The 20,226-nt window shown below is 45.1% G+C and overlaps 1 protein-coding gene across 4 annotated transcripts in view; it reads left to right on the forward strand.

The window, feature by feature from the left end:
- Positions 1–20,226, forward strand: part of LOC124133412 — a 45,188-nt gene that overhangs the window by 11,573 nt on the left and 13,389 nt on the right. For all 4 annotated transcript variants that reach the window (XM_048401119.1, XM_048401120.1, XM_048401118.1 and 1 more), the window contains exons 5-11: positions 2,030–2,184; positions 10,064–10,268; positions 11,345–11,725; positions 12,124–12,353; positions 14,470–14,593; positions 15,218–15,400; positions 17,096–17,271. In XM_048401119.1, coding sequence (XP_048257076.1) covers positions 2,030–2,184; positions 10,064–10,268; positions 11,345–11,725; positions 12,124–12,353; positions 14,470–14,593; positions 15,218–15,400; positions 17,096–17,271 — 1,454 coding nt within the window. The remainder of the gene's footprint in view (positions 1–2,029; positions 2,185–10,063; positions 10,269–11,344; positions 11,726–12,123; positions 12,354–14,469; positions 14,594–15,217; positions 15,401–17,095; positions 17,272–20,226) is intronic.

Raw genomic sequence — 20,226 nt, forward strand, 5'->3', positions numbered from 1 at the left:
GGGGCCCAGTGCCTGTCTCATGTACTGTGTGTGTGGGAAGACCTGCTCTCCTGTACGGCTTTAGGGGCACAGGGGCCTGTCTCATGTACTGTGTGTGTGTGACCTGCTCTCCCGTACGGCTTTAAGGGCACAGGGCCTGTCTCATGTAGCATCTGTGACCCACTCTCCTGTACAGTTTTAGGGGCACAGGGCCTGTCTCATGTACTGTGTGTGTGTGACCAGCTCTCCTGTATGGCTTTAAGGGCACAGGGCCTGTCTCATGTACTGTGTGTGTGTGACCCGCTCTCCTGTACGGCTTTAAGGGCACAGGGCCTGTCTCATGTACTGTGTGTGTGTGACCAGCTCTCCTGTACGGCTTTAGGGGCCCAGTGCCTGTCTCATGTACTGTGTGTGTGGGAAGACCTGCTCTCCTGTACGGCTTTAGGGGCACAGGGCCTGTCTCATGTACTGTGTGTGTGTGACCAGCTCTCCTGTACGGCTTTAGGGGCACAGGGCCTGTCTCATGTACTGTGTGTGTGGGAAGACCTGCTCTCCTGTACGGCTTTAGGGGCACAGGGCCTGTCTCATGTACTGTGTGTGTGTGACCAGCTCTCCTGTACGGCTTTAGGGGCACAGGGCCTGTCTCATGTACTGTGTGTGTGTGACCTGCTCTCCCGTACGGCTTTAAGGGCACAGGGCCTGTCTCATGTAGCATCTGTGACCCACTCTCCTGTATGGCTTTAAGGGCACAGGGCCTGTCTCATGTACTGTGTGTGTGTGACCAGCTCTCCTGTACGGCTTTAGGGGCCCAGTGCCTGTCTCATGTACTGTGTGTGTGGGAAGACCTGCTCTCCTGTACGGCTTTAGGGGCACAGGGCCTGTCTCATGTACTGTGTGTGTGTGACCAGCTCTCCTGTACGGCTTTAGGGGCACAGGGCCTGTCTCATGTACTGTGTGTGTGTGACCTGCTCTCCTGTACGGCTTTAGGGGCACAGGGCCTGTCTCATGTACTGTGTGTGTGACCTGCTCTCCTGTACGGCTTTAAGGGCACAGGGCCTGTCTCATGTACTGTGTGTGTGTGACCTGCTCTCCTGTACGGCTTTAAGGGCACAGGGCCTGTCTCATGTACTGTGTGTGTGTGACCTGCTCTCCTGTACGGCTTTAAGGGCACAGGGCCTGTCTCATGTACTGTGTGTGGGAAGACCCACTCTCCTGTACGGCTTTAGGGGCACAGGGCCTGTCTCATGTACTGTGTGTGTGTGACCTGCTCTCCTGTACGGCTTTAAGGGCACAGGGCCTGTCTCATGTACTGTGTGTGTGGGAAGACCAGCTCTCCTGTACGGCTTTAGGGGCACAGGGCCTGTCTCATGTACTGTGTGTGTGGGAAGACCAGCTCTCCTGTACGGCTTTAGGGGCACAGGGCCTGTCTCATGTACTGTGTGTGTGGGAAGACCCACTCTCCTGTATGGCTTTAGGGGCCCAGGGCCTGTCTCATGTATTGTGTGTGACCAGCTCTCCTATACGGCTTTAGGAGCCCAGGGCCTGTCTCATGTACTGTGTGTGACCAGCTCTCCTGTACGGCTTTAGGGGCACAGGGCCTGTCTCATGTACTGTGTGTGTGTGACCAGCTCTCCTGTACGGCTTTAGGGGCCCAGGGCCTGTCTCATGTACTGTGTGTGACCAGCTCTCCTGTATGGCTTTAGGGGCCCAGGGCCTGTCTCATGTACCATCTGTGACCCACTCTCCTGTATGGCTTTAGGGGCCCAGGGCCTGTCTCATGTACCATCTGTGACCAGCTCTCCTGTATGGCTTTAGGGGCCCAGGGCCTGTCTCATGTACCATCTGTGACCCACTCTCCTGTACGGCTTTAAGGGCACAGGGCCTGTCTCATGTACTATGTGTGTAGGAAGACAAGCTCTCCAGTACGGCTTAATTATTGATTTGCCCTGATTATGATTCAAGTCCAATCCTCTCTATCCCTGTAACACCATGATATTCTGAAATGCTGTTCAAAGTGGCCTAAAACCCTACTTCCTCACTCACCCTGCAGGACTGCCACAAGAGCCTCCAGTTCAGCAGCAGCAGCAGCAGCAGCACTACCAGCAGGAGCAGCCCGAGCGCATCGTCCAGCGGGAGGATGACCCCGATCTGAACAGACCCAGCCGAAACAAACAGTTCCTGTATGGTGACAACAATGCGGCCAAGGTGAGTTGTGTCTATGTATGTCCTTCATTCAAAGTGAATCATGCATATTGTGTTAGTTTGTCCTAAACAGGGTTGTAAATGATTTACATTTTCACAAGTTCGCAAAAACAAACAGCTACAGAGTTGCCATCTGCGTAATGGTAAAATTGGTAGTCCACAAGGACATGTCCCTAGTCCTGCTACAGAGTTGCCATCTAAGTAATGGTAAAATTGGTAGTCCACAAGGAAATGTCATTAGTCCTGCTACAGAGTCGCCATCTACCTAATGGTACAAGTGGTAGTCCACAAGGAAATGTCACTGGTCCTGCTACAGAGTCGCCATCTACCTAATGGTACAAGTGGTAGTCCACAAGGAAATGTCACTGGTCCTGCTACAGAGTCGCCATCTACCTAATGGTACAAGTGGTAGTCCACAAGGAAATGTCACTGGTCCTGCTACAGAGTCGCCATCTACCTAATGGTACAAGTGGTAGTCCACAAGGAAATGTCACTGGTCCTGCTACAGAGTCGCCATCTACCTAATGGTACAAGTGGTAGTCCACAAGGAAATGTCACTGGTCCTGCTACAGAGTCGCCATCTACCTAATGGTACAAGTGGTAGTTCAGAAATAAATGTCACTAGTCCTGCTACAGAGTTACCATCTACCTAATGGTACAAGTGGTAGTTCAGAAATAAATGTCACTAGTCCTGCTACAGAGTTGCCATCTACCTAATGGTACAAGTGGTCCACAAGAATGTTTGACTACTTGAATTTTACTAGTATCAGACCAGCAGACTTTGTTCATGTGGAACCCTTCTGAATGGATGATACTTATTGCCATGGAAGAGCCATGGAAGATGAGTACTGGATGATCAGTTTCATTGAGATTTGTAAACACAAGTGATAAGGATGACTTGTAATATGAAGATTAGTTTTGTAGTCTAATGACACTAGTGCACTGACAAGGTAGGCAGACAGAACGTAAACATTTTGTTTTCAGAATAGTGAGTATCATTGAGCATTCTATTTCAAATTTCAGTTTGCAGTGTTAAAATATTGTCTCCTATACACATTCACATTCCTATATCCCCCACCATGAAGTGGGAAGGAGATCTAGGAATGGGTGCTGTCCTTCCATCCTTCCGTCCATCTGTCATGTTTCGTTTCTAGAGCTGAACTCAAAAACCTTGAGACATATCTTAACCAAACTTGGCACGTAGATAGGTCTAGCAGTAAACTGGTACCTTTTGATAGTTTGGGATTTTTGAAAATATTAATTTTTCCCGTTTCCATAGCAACAACTCTGACTTGAAATGGAGGTAGTGCTCGTTTCCGGAGCAGATCTTGAAAACCGTAAAATATTTCTTGCCTTGCACACAACTGGACATGTCATATTGGTGAGGGATATGAGTATTTCATGCTTGTTACTATTGCGAGTCCTGGAAAATGCACACAAATCTATGGATCTTTGGAATCATTAAAACTTAAAACATTTTAGAATGTATGTTACACATATCTGAAGTATATATTCTGGTAAGAAATACATTCAAAGTTCAGCATGTCAGTGGTTGATTTATCAGAGACTTACGGCTTGTGAACATGCATAGTGATATGACCATGGAAATCAATGATGGGACCAGTGTCACTGGGAGTCCTGAGAATCACTGACACTGTAAAATTGATAGATCCAGGTAAATCCCTGCATCGAATACTTGAGGACAAATAAAACCTACTGATTGCTCCCAAAGTGTTTGCTGATACATATTCTTTGTTTGTTTGTTTGTTTGTTTGTATTTTTGTTTGTTTGACGCCTCACTCAGCAATATTCCAGCTATATGACGTCAGTCTGTGAAAAATCGAGCCTGGATCAGACAATCCAGTGATTGACATCACGAGCATCGATCCACACAATTGAATAAAATGACATGCATCAACCAAGTCAGCGAGTCTGACCACCTGATCCCGTTGGTCACCTGTTACGGCAAGCATGGGTTGCTGAAGACCTATTCTGTACCTGGATATTCAGGGGTCCGGATACATGTGATATGATAGTCATGGTAAAGGGAGGGTGATCATTTCTTTATGGACTTTTCAGGAGCAAGCTATGACTAACAGGAAGAAACAGCTTGTGTTAGGATATAGTGACAAAGTGAGTTGTGTTTTGTTGCCCTGTAGTAGCCTTAGCCTTAGTAGCTTCTGAAAAAAGGGGGTGGTCGGGTAGCCTAGTGGTTAAAGCGCTCGCTGGTCACGCCAAAGACCCGGGTTTGATTCCCCACATGGGTACAATGTGTCCCCCGTCGTGATATTGCTGGAATATTGCTAAAAGCGGCATGAATAACCATAGTCACTCACTCATTCTGAAAAAAAGGATTTTGTGGACGCAGAAGTCAAACAAAGAATATAGTGATCAGACTTTTATCCAAAACTTTCGGTGTGTGAATGTAGAGTGGGCCATGAAACAGATTTTCACATCAACATTACATTAACAGGTTTAAAGTGGGCCTAGTTTGCCACTAGGTGAGTCTATGTAAACTTACCAACATTGACTGGGCTTATATTAATTCATTAATTTGTAACTTTCATGTTTTGATTAACAGTAAGTCGCTGTATTATTAATAAGCATGTTCACTCTCCTGAATTCCTGTTAGGTACACAGCACACTGTCCTTGACCTTGTCTTCATACTGCCCTTGACCTTGTTTTTACAGTGTCCTTGACCTTGTCTTCATACTGTCCTTGACCTTGTCTTGTAGGTACTGGACAGGTTATTCCGTCGCCATCACCAAGTTGTCTCACATAGATGATGCTATTGATATTAGAATATTTACATTGTTATTCCCTGATTTTTTAAAATAAAGTTTTGAGTTTACTATGACTCAAAGTCAAAATATATCAGATCAGAATTGAGTTTTTCCTTCAGAGCACATTACCAGCATCTAAACGAAACAGACTTGATAGACGTGTCCAGTATTATTCCATATTTGGCAGGAACATGTAGATGTATTCACATCTGAAAAGGCTACATAACATATACATGTGTATGTAGTATGACATATGTTTGCATGGATAACAGTTACCAAATTAACATAATGGGTTATCATCCCACAATTAGGGATTCAAGACCAATTTGATTTATTTGTTTCTAAACAATTCATATATGTGATAACATAAAATTCAGGGCATTATGATGAAAGGACTGTTGAATTTGAGGATCTGTGTATAATTTTTGCTACTTTTTTCATCTGGTCCTATAATAATATCATGCATGCCTAAAGAGGTGGAACACTTCCCTGAACAGAATGGGCACTTCCATATGTCACACATCAATGTTTGATTGACAAGATATGACTTTGGAAACATACACATATCACAGAAAATCTGGAGGGGGGATACCAATGTTACCCTCGTCCAATAAATGCTGAGTGATCTAGGGCATCGCTGAGGTGAATTGCCTCCTGTTGCTGCCAGAATCCTATGATGCTTAGTCTGTTATCATATGAACTGATGCAGGGACATGTTGATTTTTAATATCCAAATCTTGCATCTTGTATCTAAGTCAATGCAAAACAAATGCGACCCGTGAAGACCCCTGATAGAATAGGTCTTCAACAACCCATTCTTGCTGTAAAAGGTGACTATGCTTGCCATAAGAGGCGACTAACGGGTTCGGGTGGTCAGGCTCGCTGACTTGTTTGATGCATGTCATCGTATCCCAATTGCGTGGATCGATGCTTATGATGTCAATCCCTGGATTGTCTGGTCCAGACTCGATTATTTACAGACCGCTGTCATATAGCTGGAATATATGCTGAGTGCGGCCGTAAACAACCAATTAACCAAAACCAAAATAAATGCTTAGTAACTGATCAATATTATTTGCCCAAAGGATTTCAGTGTGATCAGTTTGGAAAGGAAACTGTTTGACTTTGGTCTGAGAGGGTGTTTTCACCAATGTGCTGATTCTAGAGAACCTAGAGTATGTATTTTGTCATAATGAAATATTTCATGATTAAATAGGAGAGACTAAATATACTGAATAAAACAGATATGGATGTCGTAGTCCTGTGACAGGAGTCAGTGGTATTGCTGGATAAAACGGGCACTATTGACATTGTTTAGACATGCAGTTTGCTGTGCACAGTATGCAGGTGCTCGTATCCTGTGCTCGTCCCACATTTGACCCGATTTCAATGTTAGGTTTGTGAGCACCATACCTGTACTCGTGGGTTTGAAACCCACATTTGACCCGATTTCAATTTTAGGTTTGTCAGCATCAGCAGCAAACGTCCTGCTTGCAAACTAACACTGACTATTCTGAAAAACTGTTGAAATCTGTGTCAAACCTACTCACTCACTCACTCACTCACTCACTCACTCACATCCAGATAATTTCGGTACGTGTTCACTGATCCATAGTACCATGCTGGACTTCTATTCAGTACTCACTCTAGCGTGTCAGAAATAAAGCAATAGCTGATTCAACTAAAACATGTCGGTAGGGAGAATTCAGACAGTGGATGTCAAACCATTAGATACCCTAGTAGCAGTGATACTGTCAGGTAGAAATACGCTTGTGGGATTTCTTCAAGGTAAGCCCTGTGCTTTGTACATGTTGCATGCTTGCTGCTATGTGGGTAAAGTGCTTCACAGAATCATGGTAACCATTTTTATTTTGTAAGGCGCAGTGGGTGGCCTCGTGGTTAAAGTGTAGGATCATCATGCCAAACATCCAGGTTTGATTCCCAAAGGTTTTCTGTAAGAAGCCCAGGATATGCTGGAATACTGCAAGTACTTGACTAATGTCAAACAATACCAAGTAACTCTAAAAACACGTATGAATCCAATCTTTGAGTGAACCTCCCCATTTAGCATGTCGTGGTAAATGATTTGCAGCCATTTGTCTACAGAAACACCCACACAATGGGAACCCCTATCAAAGATTATTGGAAACATTGGGCAATAATGTATTGAGCAAGACTTTGCATTGATGTATAGTTTTTGATAGTGCTGATAGGAGACCTCTTTTTGCATATGTATCAGGTCTTGATACTAAGTTTATATGATCTGTATGTTGTATGTCTCTGTTAAATATTTAGGAGTGTCTATTTCTTGTAAAGTTGTTAATGGAGTCAGCTCTGTTGATGCCAAAACATCATTTATTTGGGTAGTCTATTTAGTGTGTCTATTAGAGAAGCCTGTGGGTATTCCATCTGCCCCAGTAACTCATGGTTTCTGTATGAGGTGAGACCCGTGAAGGTCTGGGGTAGAATAGGTCTTCAGATCGGGTGGTCAGGCTCGCTGACTTGGTTGATGCATGTCATCGTATCCCAACTGCGTGGATCGAGGCTTATGATGTCAATCCCTGGATTGTCTGGTCCAGACTCAATTATTTACAGACCGCCGTCATATAGCTGGAATATGGCTGAGTGCGGCGTTAAACAACATGAAACAATCATGAAACAAACTGTATGGGGTGACATAAATAGGACACTGGGGATCAATACGTGGGGGTTTGGGGTAAGAATAAAGTCCCCAGCAATATATGCTTTTTGTAAGAGGCGACTACATGGACTGGGTGTCAGGCTTGGTGACTTGGTTGATGGCATGATCATATCCCAATTGAGTAGATTGATACTCATGATGTCAGTCACTGGATTGTCTGGTTCAGACTCGATCATTTAAAGACTGTCATATAGATGGAATAATGCTGTGTGGTGCTTTAAACAACAAGCAAACAAACCAAACATTGGCGATCAGTTGCTAAGAATGGAGTATCCCCAAATCTTGTAATACTCCCACAGTTTAGATAATGCTCACAGGGATAGATTTAACAACTAATTTGTTTGTAGCCAGCAGGTCTTGCTCCTTTTGAAAGTTACTAGCCCTTCTCCAAACTAACTGGCGTACAACTAAATCGTGGAGGCCACGAAGTGCCTGAACCTGAGGTCACGTAGCAAGGCTCTGAATAATTTTAGAATTCCTCACCCCTAAAACATGTTGTAAAATGTTTTTCCTACACTCTGAGATTAAATCTTGGCTTCCACATTACAAATAAAAAATTTGTTGTACACAACATTACAAAATGGCAGGAGGTTGTCATTCTACCGAGATGAGATCCAATTAAAAAAATTAAACATGCACGGAGAATGGATGAAATTTGGACTAGCCAGACGGGCCATCTACTTTCATTTCAGCAAGCCCTTTGTCATTTTTACTGGCCACGGGCCAACGGGGCAGCAGTTAAATTGATCCCTGCTCACACTATTGGGTTCTGCTGCTCCAGTCTTGTCGTCACCACATGCTGCTGTTGTGTTGCTGTCCTACTGTCGACCGATGTAACCCTCGTTGTTTCACTCCTTGGTCAGGCCGCGGTTGTAAGGTGATGGTGTTTAAGTTGTTGCCGTCAGTGTTGGTAGTGGACTTGTACCAGCTGATGCAGGCGTAACAAACAACGTACGTCTTATTCTGGCTTGACTAATGGCTTTTAATGACCAATTAAATAATCAGTAAATGTTAAACTTAAATCAAGGTTTCCAGCCTTACTTGGTGAATTAAATCTGTGTAATAACAATTATAATTATTTTTATTTTGAAAGCTAGGTCTTTCTCTTTTCTTTGATCCATAAAAATCAATTCAGTTGTGTAACATGTGTAATCTTTCACAGCCATGGTTACGGTAATATGGTCACAAGAGTGATGGTAACAAGTCATGTGAGGGATGGTAATATAGCCATGAGAGGGATGGTAATATAGCCATGAGAGGGATGGTAATATTGCCATGAGAGGGACGGTAATATAGCCATGAGAGGGACGGTAATATAGCCATGAGCGGAATGGTAATATTGCCATGAGAGGGACGGTAATATAGCCATGAGCGGGATGGTAATATTGCCATGAGAGGGACGGTAATATAGCCATGAGAGGGATGGTAATATTGCCATGAGAGGGATGGTAATATAGCAATGAGAGGGATGGTAATATTACCATGAGAGGGATGGTAATATAGCCATGAGAGGGATGGTAATATTGCCATGAGATGAATGGTAATATAGCCATGAGAGGGATGGTAATATAGCCATGAGGGGGATGGAATATATCCATGAGAGGGATGGTAATATAGCCATGAGAGGGATGGTAATACAGCCATGAGAGGGATGGTAATATAGCCATGAGAGGGACGGTAATACAGTCATGAGGGGGATGTAATATGGCCATGAGAGGGATGTAATACGGCCATAAGGGGGATGTTATATAGCCATGAGAGGGATGAAATACGGCCATGAGGGGGATGTAATATAGCCATGAGAGGGATGTAATATGGCCATGAGGGGGATGTAATATAACCATGAGACGGACGGTAATACAGCCATGAGAGGGACAGGGGGATGCATCCATCTTGTCAATGGAGATAGTTTGTAATGTTCTGTTTGCCTATAGTTTGTGATGAACAGATAATTGCATATTAGTATATCTATTTACACCTAAAATGCAAAACTTGTAGATATTAGATGTAAATTGCTTTTACAGATTCAAGAGAAATTAATTTCTTGTTTCATGGATGATTCTCCTCAAAATTTGCATTTTGAATAAAAAAATATTCTTTTTAATTACCGTTTATTAATACCTTAAGATAAAAATTGTTTTGTTTTTAAGTTTACTTCATGACATTAACCTTATATAATATTTTTTGGTGTATTTGCACCTGGTTCACAAAACAATCTAAACAAGCAGTCCTCGTCAGTAAAGAAAACTAGATTTTGTAAGTATATAGAAAGTGACTGCTAAAATCTCCAGATTGAGTCATGACGCTTCCATGTCCAATGAATCCTGTTAGCCACCATCTCTTCTCTGCATGCCATCTAACTACGTGTCTGTATTGATTGTGTTTCTCTTGCCACAGGGACGGGACCGAGTGTCACCCGGCGAGTACCTCCGCTATGACCAGTCCAACTACCAGGGAATATACGATTTCCGATGCGAGAACTCGCGAGTGACGTGGGGATGTGTTCTGACAGCACGGAGCATCCAGGACTCACAGAACATGTGTGATGCCAACCAATTCTGTGAATCTATCGTCATCTACAGCTCCCAGCCAGAGTCAGAAAGTAGGTGTAACTTGAAGCAGAGGGTTTCTTTTAGTGGCATTTGGACGGCCTCCGTGGTCTAGAGGTTGAGCGTCCGCCCGGAGAGCCAAAAGACTTTAAAAGATGGTACTTGTTGTTACCCTGTCTGGCGCTCGGCATTAAGGGGCTAAAACAAGGACTGGTCGGCTTGGAGTTAGTATACTGTGTCAGAGTGGGGTATCCATGTTAAACTGCGGCATGGTATCTCAGTGAGCTAGCACTATAAATCGGCATCAGTCCGGACTAGTACAAGCACACACACACACACACACACACACACACACACACACACACACACACACACACACACACACACACACACACACACACACACACACACACACACACACACACACACACACATTCGCACACACACACACACTTCGCTATATAAGTGCAATACTCTTGGACGCGACGTTAATCCCAATTTCACCTCACCTTTAAGTGACATTTAGAGTATGGATTTTACAAAGTTTGAAAAATGGGGATGAAAACCAGATAACATGATATTTGAATATATTATTCCCGATAAAAAAATAGCTTCAGATACAATTTTTCACGATCCTTGCATCAAAATCCTTTAAAATTATATCACTGGGAAAGTTTTAACCAAATCACTGGTAGATTCCACGAAAACGTGTGAACGGCTGATTGCTGTTTCTGGCTTAGTTTACAAGAAAATACACAAGGTAATCTTAATGTAAAACAATGCCTAGCTAAACAAAAAATACAATTTGAACGGTAAATCAACATGTCTGGTGTTTTTTTATCTAAAATTTCAATTTGTACTGACCAAGTTTCTTATCTTCCATTCGTTTACCGGTTTTCGCTGAAGGGTTAGGGTGTCATTTTTTTCTGTGCATAATATTCCAAATTTCTTTTTCCAAAGTACTGAATCCGCTATAGGGGGGTGCGCACTATACTCAAGGAAAATACTGTAACTAATTGTTTGTATCCTTAAGAGGGCCTCCAGATGAGAAACTAACTCAGGGTTTCCGGCATCTGTTGTTTTGTTTCTATGAAGGGCCTGAAAACAGCTTATTTGCAATCTGCTTCAGACCTGATGACGATAATACTGAAGAACTCCAGCGCCTCCAACCCCCAGTTGTCTGCGGGAACCACGCTGTTCATCCGTCGCGAGGGGGCAGGCCGACCACCACAGGCCAACAATGATGAGACCAACAAAAACCATCAGGACGACAGCAACAACAATCAACAGAATAACAACAGTCCGAACGACAATCATAACAGCGATCAGGACAACAACAACCATGACCAACAAAGGAAAGACCAATCAAATGACCAGAATGTGAGCAGAGCGCCACCTGGTGGCCAGCAGCCTTTGACACGTGACACGTGTGTAAAGCGAAGCCTTATGAGCCATGAAGAGGCTCACAAGAGCAGAGAGAGGAGGCTTATGACCCACCTAGGATTGAAAGGTGGGTACAGTGAGTGAGTGAGTGAGTGAGTGAGTGAGTATGTTTTATGCTGCTTTTAGCAATATTCCAGCAATATCACATCAATATCACGGTGGGGGAAAGGTGGGTACAGACGTCGGGAACATTGTGTTCTACCCTGGGGATATTCCAGGTTAGAATTGGTCCGCAGGAACCTATTCTACTCTAAAAAAACAGCCAAACTGATCAGGCCAGGCTCCATGTCATTGTACCCTGATGGCGTGGATCATTGCTCCTAATATCAATCACTGGTTTGTCTGACCCAGATTCGATTATTTGCAGACCACCATCATATAGCTGGAATATGGTTGAATGTGGCATTAAACAAACAAAGAAACAAAGAAACAAACAAAGAAACAAGCAGTATGTGTTCATTCCAGGTTACCGTGAAAGTGACTGGTTCAAGGCCGTGGTGAGTCAGACGGTGGGGTCTGTGGCTGGCATCACTCCAGCCGTCGGGAACCAGCCCAAGGGAGGCAAGGTGGTGGTCAAATTCATCCCCAATGGTGAAGACAAGATGGTGTCCAAGGCGCTGTTTATTTCGGAGAAAGGCCCGGAACAGTTCCACACCTCGTATGCCATTGTCTACCAACTCGACAGACTCCTTGGGGTAAGGAATGTTTCCCCTCAATTATAGCAGCTGTTCAGTTCTCAGTGTGTCATGTTCAGTATTAACAAATGAAGGATGTCCTGGAGCCCTTGAGGGCACAGGTGGCCCAGTCGTCTATTGCAGTACAATTCGGTTGGCAGACTTGCATCTCTTGAGAATGTCAGAAACTTATGATCGTCGGTTCGAGTCACGGGTTTGCCCTGATTATGTTTCTAGGATTGTCAGCACAACACCGTGCTTGTGGGTTTCATTAAAGTGGTAAACGTCTGAGACCTGCATCAGTTCGGGCTTTCCTCCCACATTAAGCTGACATGCCATGATATAACTGTAATACTGTTCAAAGCGTTGTTACGCCCAACTCACTCATGACAGTAACACGATCACCAACCACTGGATCACATTGAGAGAATATTAAAACATCCCATGGTCACAGTTGTTGATTTCTACTGATTAAAAAACTTCTCTTCATTAGAAAATGGAAATCTGTAATTTGATAATTTCAGAGTACATTTGTGTGATATATAAACAATGATAATATTTTTTCATGGTCACAATTCTCAGTTTCCGGTTACCATGGTTTATGATGTAGCTGCCTTTAGCTGATGTCCCTGTAGTGATGTAGCTGGCTTTAGCTGATGTCCCTGTAGTGATGTAGCTGCCTTCAGCTGATGTCCCTGTAGTGATGTAGCTGCCTTTAGCTGATGACCCTGTAGTGATGTAGCTGCCTTTAGCTGATGACCCTGTAGTGATGTAGCTGCCTTTAGCTGATGTCCCTGTAGTGATGTAGCTGCCTTTAGCTGATGTCCCTGTAGTGATGTAGCTGCCTTTAGCTGATGTCCCTGTAGTGATGTAGCTGACTTTAGCTGATGTCCCTGTAGTGATAGAGTTGCGTTTAGCTGATGTCCCTGTAGTGATGTAGCTGGCTTTAGCTGATGTCCCTGTAGTGATGTAGCTGACTTTAGCTGATGTCCCTGCAGTGATGTAGCTGCCTTTAGCTGATGTCCCCGTAGTGATGTAGCTGCCTTTAGCTGATGTCCCTGTAGTGATGTAGCTGCCTTTAGCTGATGACCCTGTAGTGATGTAGCTGCCTTTAGCTGATGACCCTGTAGTGATGTAGCTTCCTTTAGCTGATGTCCCTGTAGTGATGTAGCTGCCTTTAGCTGATGTCCCTGTAGTGATGTAGCTGACTTTAGCTGATGTCCCTGTAGTGATAGAGTTGCGTTTAGCTGATGTCCCTGTAGTGATGTAGCTGGCTTTAGCTGATGTCCCTGTAGTGATGTAGCTGCCTTTAGCTGATGTCCCCGTAGTGATGTAGCTGCCTTTAGCTGATGTCCCTGTAGTGATGTAGCTGCCTTTAGCTGATGTCCCTGTAGTGATGTAGCTGACTTTAGCTGATGTCCCTGTAGTGATAGAGTTGCGTTTAGCTGATGACCCTGTAGTGATGTAGCTGACTTTAGCTGATGTCCCTGTAGTGATGTAGCTGCCTTTAGCTGATGTCCCTGTAGTGATGTAGCTGCCTTTAGCTGATGTCCCTGTGGTGATGTAGCTGCCTTCAGCTGATGTCCCTGTAGTGATGTAGCTGGCTTTAGCTGATGTCCCTGTAGTGATGTAGCTGCCTTTAGCTGATGTCCCTGTAGTGATGTAGCTGCCTTTAGCTGATGTCCCTGTAGTGATGTAGCTGCCTTTAGCTGATGTCCCTGTAGTGATGTAGCTGGCTTTAGCTGATGACCCTGTAGTGATGTAGCTGCCTTTAGCTGATGTCCCTGTGGTGATGTAGCTGCCTTTAGCTGATGTCCCTGTGGTGATGTAGCTGCCTTTAGCTGATGTCCCTGTAGTGATGTAGCTGCCTTTAGCTGATGTCCCTGTAGTGATGTAGCTGCCTTTAGCTGATGTCCCTGTAGTGATAGAGTTGCGTTTAGCTGATGTCCCCGTAGTGATGTAGCTGCCTTTAGCTGATGTCCCTGTAGTGATGTAGCTGACTTTAGCTGATGTCCCTGTGGTGATGTAGCTGCCTTCAGCTGATGTCCCTGTGGTGATGTAGCTGCCTTTAGCCTATGTCCCCATAGTGATGTTGCTGGCATGAGTGGATGTCCTGATGTTGCTGCTGTTGTTGCAGCTGTACCACACTCCCCCCTCCATGATGACCAACCTCCCCGCGGATCTCGTGCAGAAGTTCTCCACCGACTTGGACTTCCGGGACATGTTTGCCACCATGCTGGAGAGGGATGGAACTGCTAAAGGTGAGACTTCCAAGTTGCTGGACACATCGACACATATCACTAGTCACAGAACATCCGAGATGTCAGCCAAACAGAGTTCATGAGGCTTGGCCGATGCACCCTGAAACTGTTGGGTGTTTTGCTTGGTCCACCCTTGTAACCGTTGGAGTCCTTTACAGGCCCCGGAAGCAGAATAGTGATATTACTGAAACACTGGCCCCATATATATTAATAGACAAGGTGTGTCACTCGCCATCTTGGCCGACGTTGAAATTGGCATTCAATGGAAACGTATGCATGTCATGTTCACAATATCTCCCCACGTCCCCCCGTGAAGGCCATGCATGTCACAAACATTCATTTTTTGCAATTTTTAGCTAAATTGGGTGATTTTTCGAAACATTGGTTCAATTGTAAATTAAAATTTCCACGCTCAATGGCGTCAAGCGCTCTGATTGCTAAATATCGCTCTGTGTGTTTGTTATGGTTGGAGCTCAGATCAATCAGAGCCCTCAATGCCAATGAGCACGGAAATTTTTGTTTACTTCCGCACAATTTCCGTAGATTTGAGGGGCCTGTGGCGTTTTGGTCGATACAGTGAGAGATATATCCTAATGCCCCTCACATCTCCCTGATGTTGTGTAGGTCTGTTCTCGGTCCCGATGCCGAAAGTGATGAAACCAGAGGCACTAACCATCAAGCCGTTGAAGACCCTGGTGCCGAGCGTCACGAAGTTCACGAGGTTGATGAAGATGCAGTTGGAGTATGTGTTCCTCTGGTGGCTGGCCAAGATCTCCAAGGGACCGGACTCACACATCGGCTACAAGGGTAGGTGTGGGGGATCAGGCAGGATGGGATTGGGGGGGCGGGGGGGGATCAGACAGGAAGGGATCAGGGGAGATGGGATCAGGGGAGATGGGATCCGGCGGGATGGGGCAGGATGGGATCGGGTGTGATTGGATCAGGCAGGAGGGGTCAGGCAGGATGGGAACAGGGGAGATGGGATCCGGCGGGAGGGGGCAGGATGGGATCAGGTGTGATGGGATCAGGCAGGAGGGGTCAGGCAGGATGGGAACAGGGGAGATGGGATCCGGCGGGATGGGGCAGGATGGGATCGGGTGTGATGGGATCAGGCAGGAGGGGTCAGGCAGGATGGGAACAGGGGAGATGGGATCCGGCGGGATGGGATCCGGCGGGATGGGGCAGGAGGGGATGGGGCAGGATGGGATCGGGTGTGATGGGATCAGGCAGGAGGGGTCAGGCAGGATGGGAACAGGGGAGATGGGATCCTGCGGGATCGGGCGGGAGGGGATCCGGCGGGAGGGGATGGGGCGGGAGGGGATCCGGCGGGAGGGTATCCGGCGGGAGTGGATCGGGCAGGAGGGGATCGGCGGGAGGGGATCGGGCAGGAGGGGATCAGACAGGAGGGGATGGGGCAAGAGGGGATCGGGCGGGAGGGGATCAGGCGGGAGGGGATCGGGCAGGAGCGGATCGGGCAGGAGGGGATGGGGCAGGAGGGGATCGGGTGGGAGGGGATCGGGCGGGAGGGGATCGGGCAGAAGGGGATCAGGCAGGAGGGGATCGGGCAGGAGCGGATCGGGCAGGAGGGGATGGGGCGGGAGGGGATCGGGCAAGAGGGGATCGGGCGGGAGGGGATCGGGCGGGAGGGGATCGGGCAGGATGGGATCCGGCGGGATAGGGCAAGATGGGATCAGGCAGGAGGGGATCGGGCGGGAGGGGATCCGGCAGGATGGGATCCGGCGGGATAGGGCAAGATGGGATCAGGCAGGAGGGGATCGCGCAGGAGGGGATCAGGCAGGAGCGGATCAGGCAGGAGCGGATCAGGAGGGAGGGGATCGGGCAGGAGGGGATCGGGTGGGATGGGATCAGCAAGGATGGGATCAGGTGGGATCATATAGATTAATTCATATACATGATGCTACGTTTACACAAAGTAGGATTAATGTACGAATAGAACAATTTAATACTGAAGCCGATGAGATTAACAGGAGAAAAGCCAATGAAGTAGACTGTATGTGGTTGATCATTCAATCTAAATGAAGGATGCGAGGCTTATGGAGCCAATCATATGACAGCTTTCTGAAACTATTCGGTTTCATGTCCTTACCACCTCTGTTCAGAAATCGCAATCTTAGCAACAGAACCCCCCCCCCCCACACACACACACACACACTGAATGCAACCATACCCTTGATAGTACATCCTTTTGGAAGTAGATGCTCTTTGGTGCTGAGACACGACGGGATGTATTAGTATCAATCATCCACAACAATATAATAGCACAACTTTTTTTTTGCATTCGGAACAGCACGATTATATTCGTTTTCGAGATTCAGAGATCAGATATGCTTGCCTAATTGTTTCGCTTTCTCATACCGAGAATTAGAAAGCCTCAACGCTGATTGGCTGATTTGAAAGCTCAACTGACACGACCTCCTGTGGAGATGTCCTGAGATCTTTATGTCGATGTTCTAACTGTAGTCTCAGCTTCGTTCTGTGCAGGCCACATGATCCAGTTTGATGCCGACCTGGCTTTCCAAGACCCGCTGACGGACCTGACCGGCTACTTCTTCCACTGTCAGTTCCCCAACATCGTGTACAAGACGCTCAACTGTTTCCGCTGCCACTCCCCACCGGGCCAGCCTCAGTCCTCCTCCATCTGCTCCCTGGGGCAGGAGGTGAGTTGACCCCACCCCACGATCTAGTCACACCCGACCCACGACCTAGTCATACCCGCCCCACGATCTAGTCATTCTCGCCTCACGATCTAGTCATTCTCGACCCACGATCTCATCAAAAGCAAAAGTAACTGTGAACATATATCTGTTATATATACAACAAATGATTCTTTGAATGAGAGCGGAATATATATTTAGGTTAGGTTTTGTCAATTAAGAATTGACTGAAATATTTCTTGCATTTGTGGAGGTATATAATTGTAAAACAAGTGTGAACACTGTGTGCATATTTGTAAAAACATGGTGAAGTCAAATCAGTTTTTTTAAGCTGGAAGTTTTGAGTTTGTTGTTTGCTTCTCCTTAATAACAACGTAGAATAAAAGAACTTGTGCAGAGTTACTTTTGCCCTTGAGTATAGACGTTCTGCCACCCATATATGGAATCAGTTATGGAGATTTTCTGGCATCTTGATTTAGGGCTAGTAGAGTGTAGAGTGCTTCAGATTGCCTTGGGGTGGATCATGGTCTGTGAAAACAATTCAAATCGGATCAAATTGCAATTGATCCTCTGGCCATACCTTTTCAGGTGTGTGTCACCTGACTTATTATTGTTGACTTCAGTCTGTAATTGATAGACAGAGGTTCAACCTACGCTGGTTGAAAGAAGTGACTCAACGGATCGGCTGGTCAGTCTCAGTGACTTGGTTGACTGATTGTGCTTCCACGTACCACAATAATATGAATGTTGCTCATAATTTCAATCACTAGATTGTCTGGCCAGACTTGGTTATTTACAGGCCGCCATCGGATGGCTGGAATATTGCTGAGTGTGGTGTAAACTAGAACAAACAAAATCAGATGCATTCAAATCACTGAGACTGGGTTGTTGACTTCAGTTAGTCATCTTCCCGAGGCAAGGGAGTTAACTGACTGTAAAAGTCCAGTCTCCACCCTTGCTGAACAAGGCTGGAATTTCTGAGCTATTACGAGGTATGTCCCTATTATGTCCCTCCTATTCACCAATCAGATTCCTCCTCTGATATTACTGCATTTGCTTCAAACAAAATGGCGGCACCCAGTGAAGACTGTCTGATCTTTAATCAAAATCTATATATCAATAAAATGGTCTTACTTCCTGAAGTGCCTCAAATCATGTGAGTGCCTTGATTAAAAACATGAAAGATTTAAAAAATGTCTGTTGATGATACACATGCTTTGCAAATCCAGCAATTGACCGAAATCTGCACAGCAGTTACAAACCGGATGTCAATTAAGTCACACGATTTTGATTGGACCATGCATAAACTCGTTAGTCCAGCCAAAATATAACTCCATAATTCCAGCCTAGTTCAGCAAGGGTGAGTACTGGACTTTTACAGTCAGTTAACTCCCTTGCCTCGGGAAGATGTTAGTTTGTGGACTGCAGATACAGATGGTACGGACTGCATGTCATAGAGAGCAGTACAGAGTATTGAGCACAGCTTGAAGCAGCTTGATACTATACCAGGCTATGTTTAACTAGTCATGTATACTATCGTAAGACGCATACAAAAAATAGTACGGAAGAAAAACTGATGCGGAGAATGACACATCAGTTGCCTTGACCTATCCATATTGGCCAGGGCCCCGTTCCACAAAGCGATCATAACTACAATCAATCTTAGAGACTTACGTCGATTCTAAAATTGTCTTAGCTAAAGTTTACAACCGTTCCACAAAGCGATCTTAGGGTGATTGTAACTTTACAAGTTCTTAAGTAGCCGATCTTAACAAAGATCGGAATCTTCAGCAATAAAGATACGAAATTTTCCCTTGGAGTGGCCTCCCTTGGTCATGTTTAGCAGACGACGCATTTCCTTGCACACCATAATAAAAGTCGCCATCTTTGTTGTTATGGTACAATATTTAAGATTGATTTTAGCAATCCTAAGTTGGTCCGGGGCAACTTAGCATTTTGATCTTAACTTAGTTAAGATTGCTTTGTGGAACGGGCGGCTGATCGTAACAAAAATTTAAGATCGCATACTTAGCGAGTTACAATCAACTTAGCCCTAAGATCGCTTTGTGGAACGGGGCCCAGAACTTGGAATATTTTATTCACAGCTGAAACTTAAAAAGTTTTGTGGAGGGAAATAAGAAGCTTGCAAATAAGACTATCAGTGTATTTTAATTTTATTTCACATTTGTGAAAATAAGAGTTGGTGGATCTGTTAAGCAATTTATTTATAATATCCTTTTATGGATAGTGTCGATGGATTGTGATTGGTCACTTGGGTCATGTGACTTGGGTTTGCATCAGAGAACATGGGTTGTAAACATAGCTTGGTATCTTAGGATTTTTTCTAAATGTATCTTCACATGTATTTTAAATAGCTCACCAGCTTGAAGCCTTGTAGGCCCAAAAGAAAGCAATGAACAATGAAGTCTTTGTCATGTCATGAGTTTGTTGTGCCCGTCTTAGCTCACCTGACTTCGGCATGCCCTATTGAGCTCACCTGATCAAATGATTTATGAGATTGTTGTCCATGTACTGTTAGTCTGTCAATGTTCCTAGTCGCCTGCTACTGACATGGTCATGCTGCATGCCACTGCATGACGTAACAGAATGCCGAGGAATGCCAATCACAAGTATACTATGTAATGCAACTTTGTATCATAATTGAGGCCATCTGTTAGAACTATTTTTCCCTGTCGTACCACGTTTTGATAGGCAGATACTTAATTGAATACTTTTGTTTTTGAAAACTTGAATTTTCCATCTCTTGAAAATGTTGGTATCTCAAGCGCATTTTCAGTTTGAAAAGGAAACATTTAAAACATGTTGTTTCTGTGCTTCAGTGTGGTGATGGCTAGCATACCACATACTTTTTGGACTGATGTAAAGTTTTTATGACACCTAATACTTAAGACCACAGGGGCTATGGTTAGCACTTAAGGGTACATATGCTACAACTAG

This window comes from Haliotis rufescens, unplaced genomic scaffold (assembly GCF_023055435.1).
Source record: "Haliotis rufescens isolate VD_foot unplaced genomic scaffold, xgHalRufe1.0.p SCAF_21, whole genome shotgun sequence".
Classification (NCBI taxonomy): domain Eukaryota; kingdom Metazoa; phylum Mollusca; class Gastropoda; order Lepetellida; family Haliotidae; genus Haliotis; species Haliotis rufescens.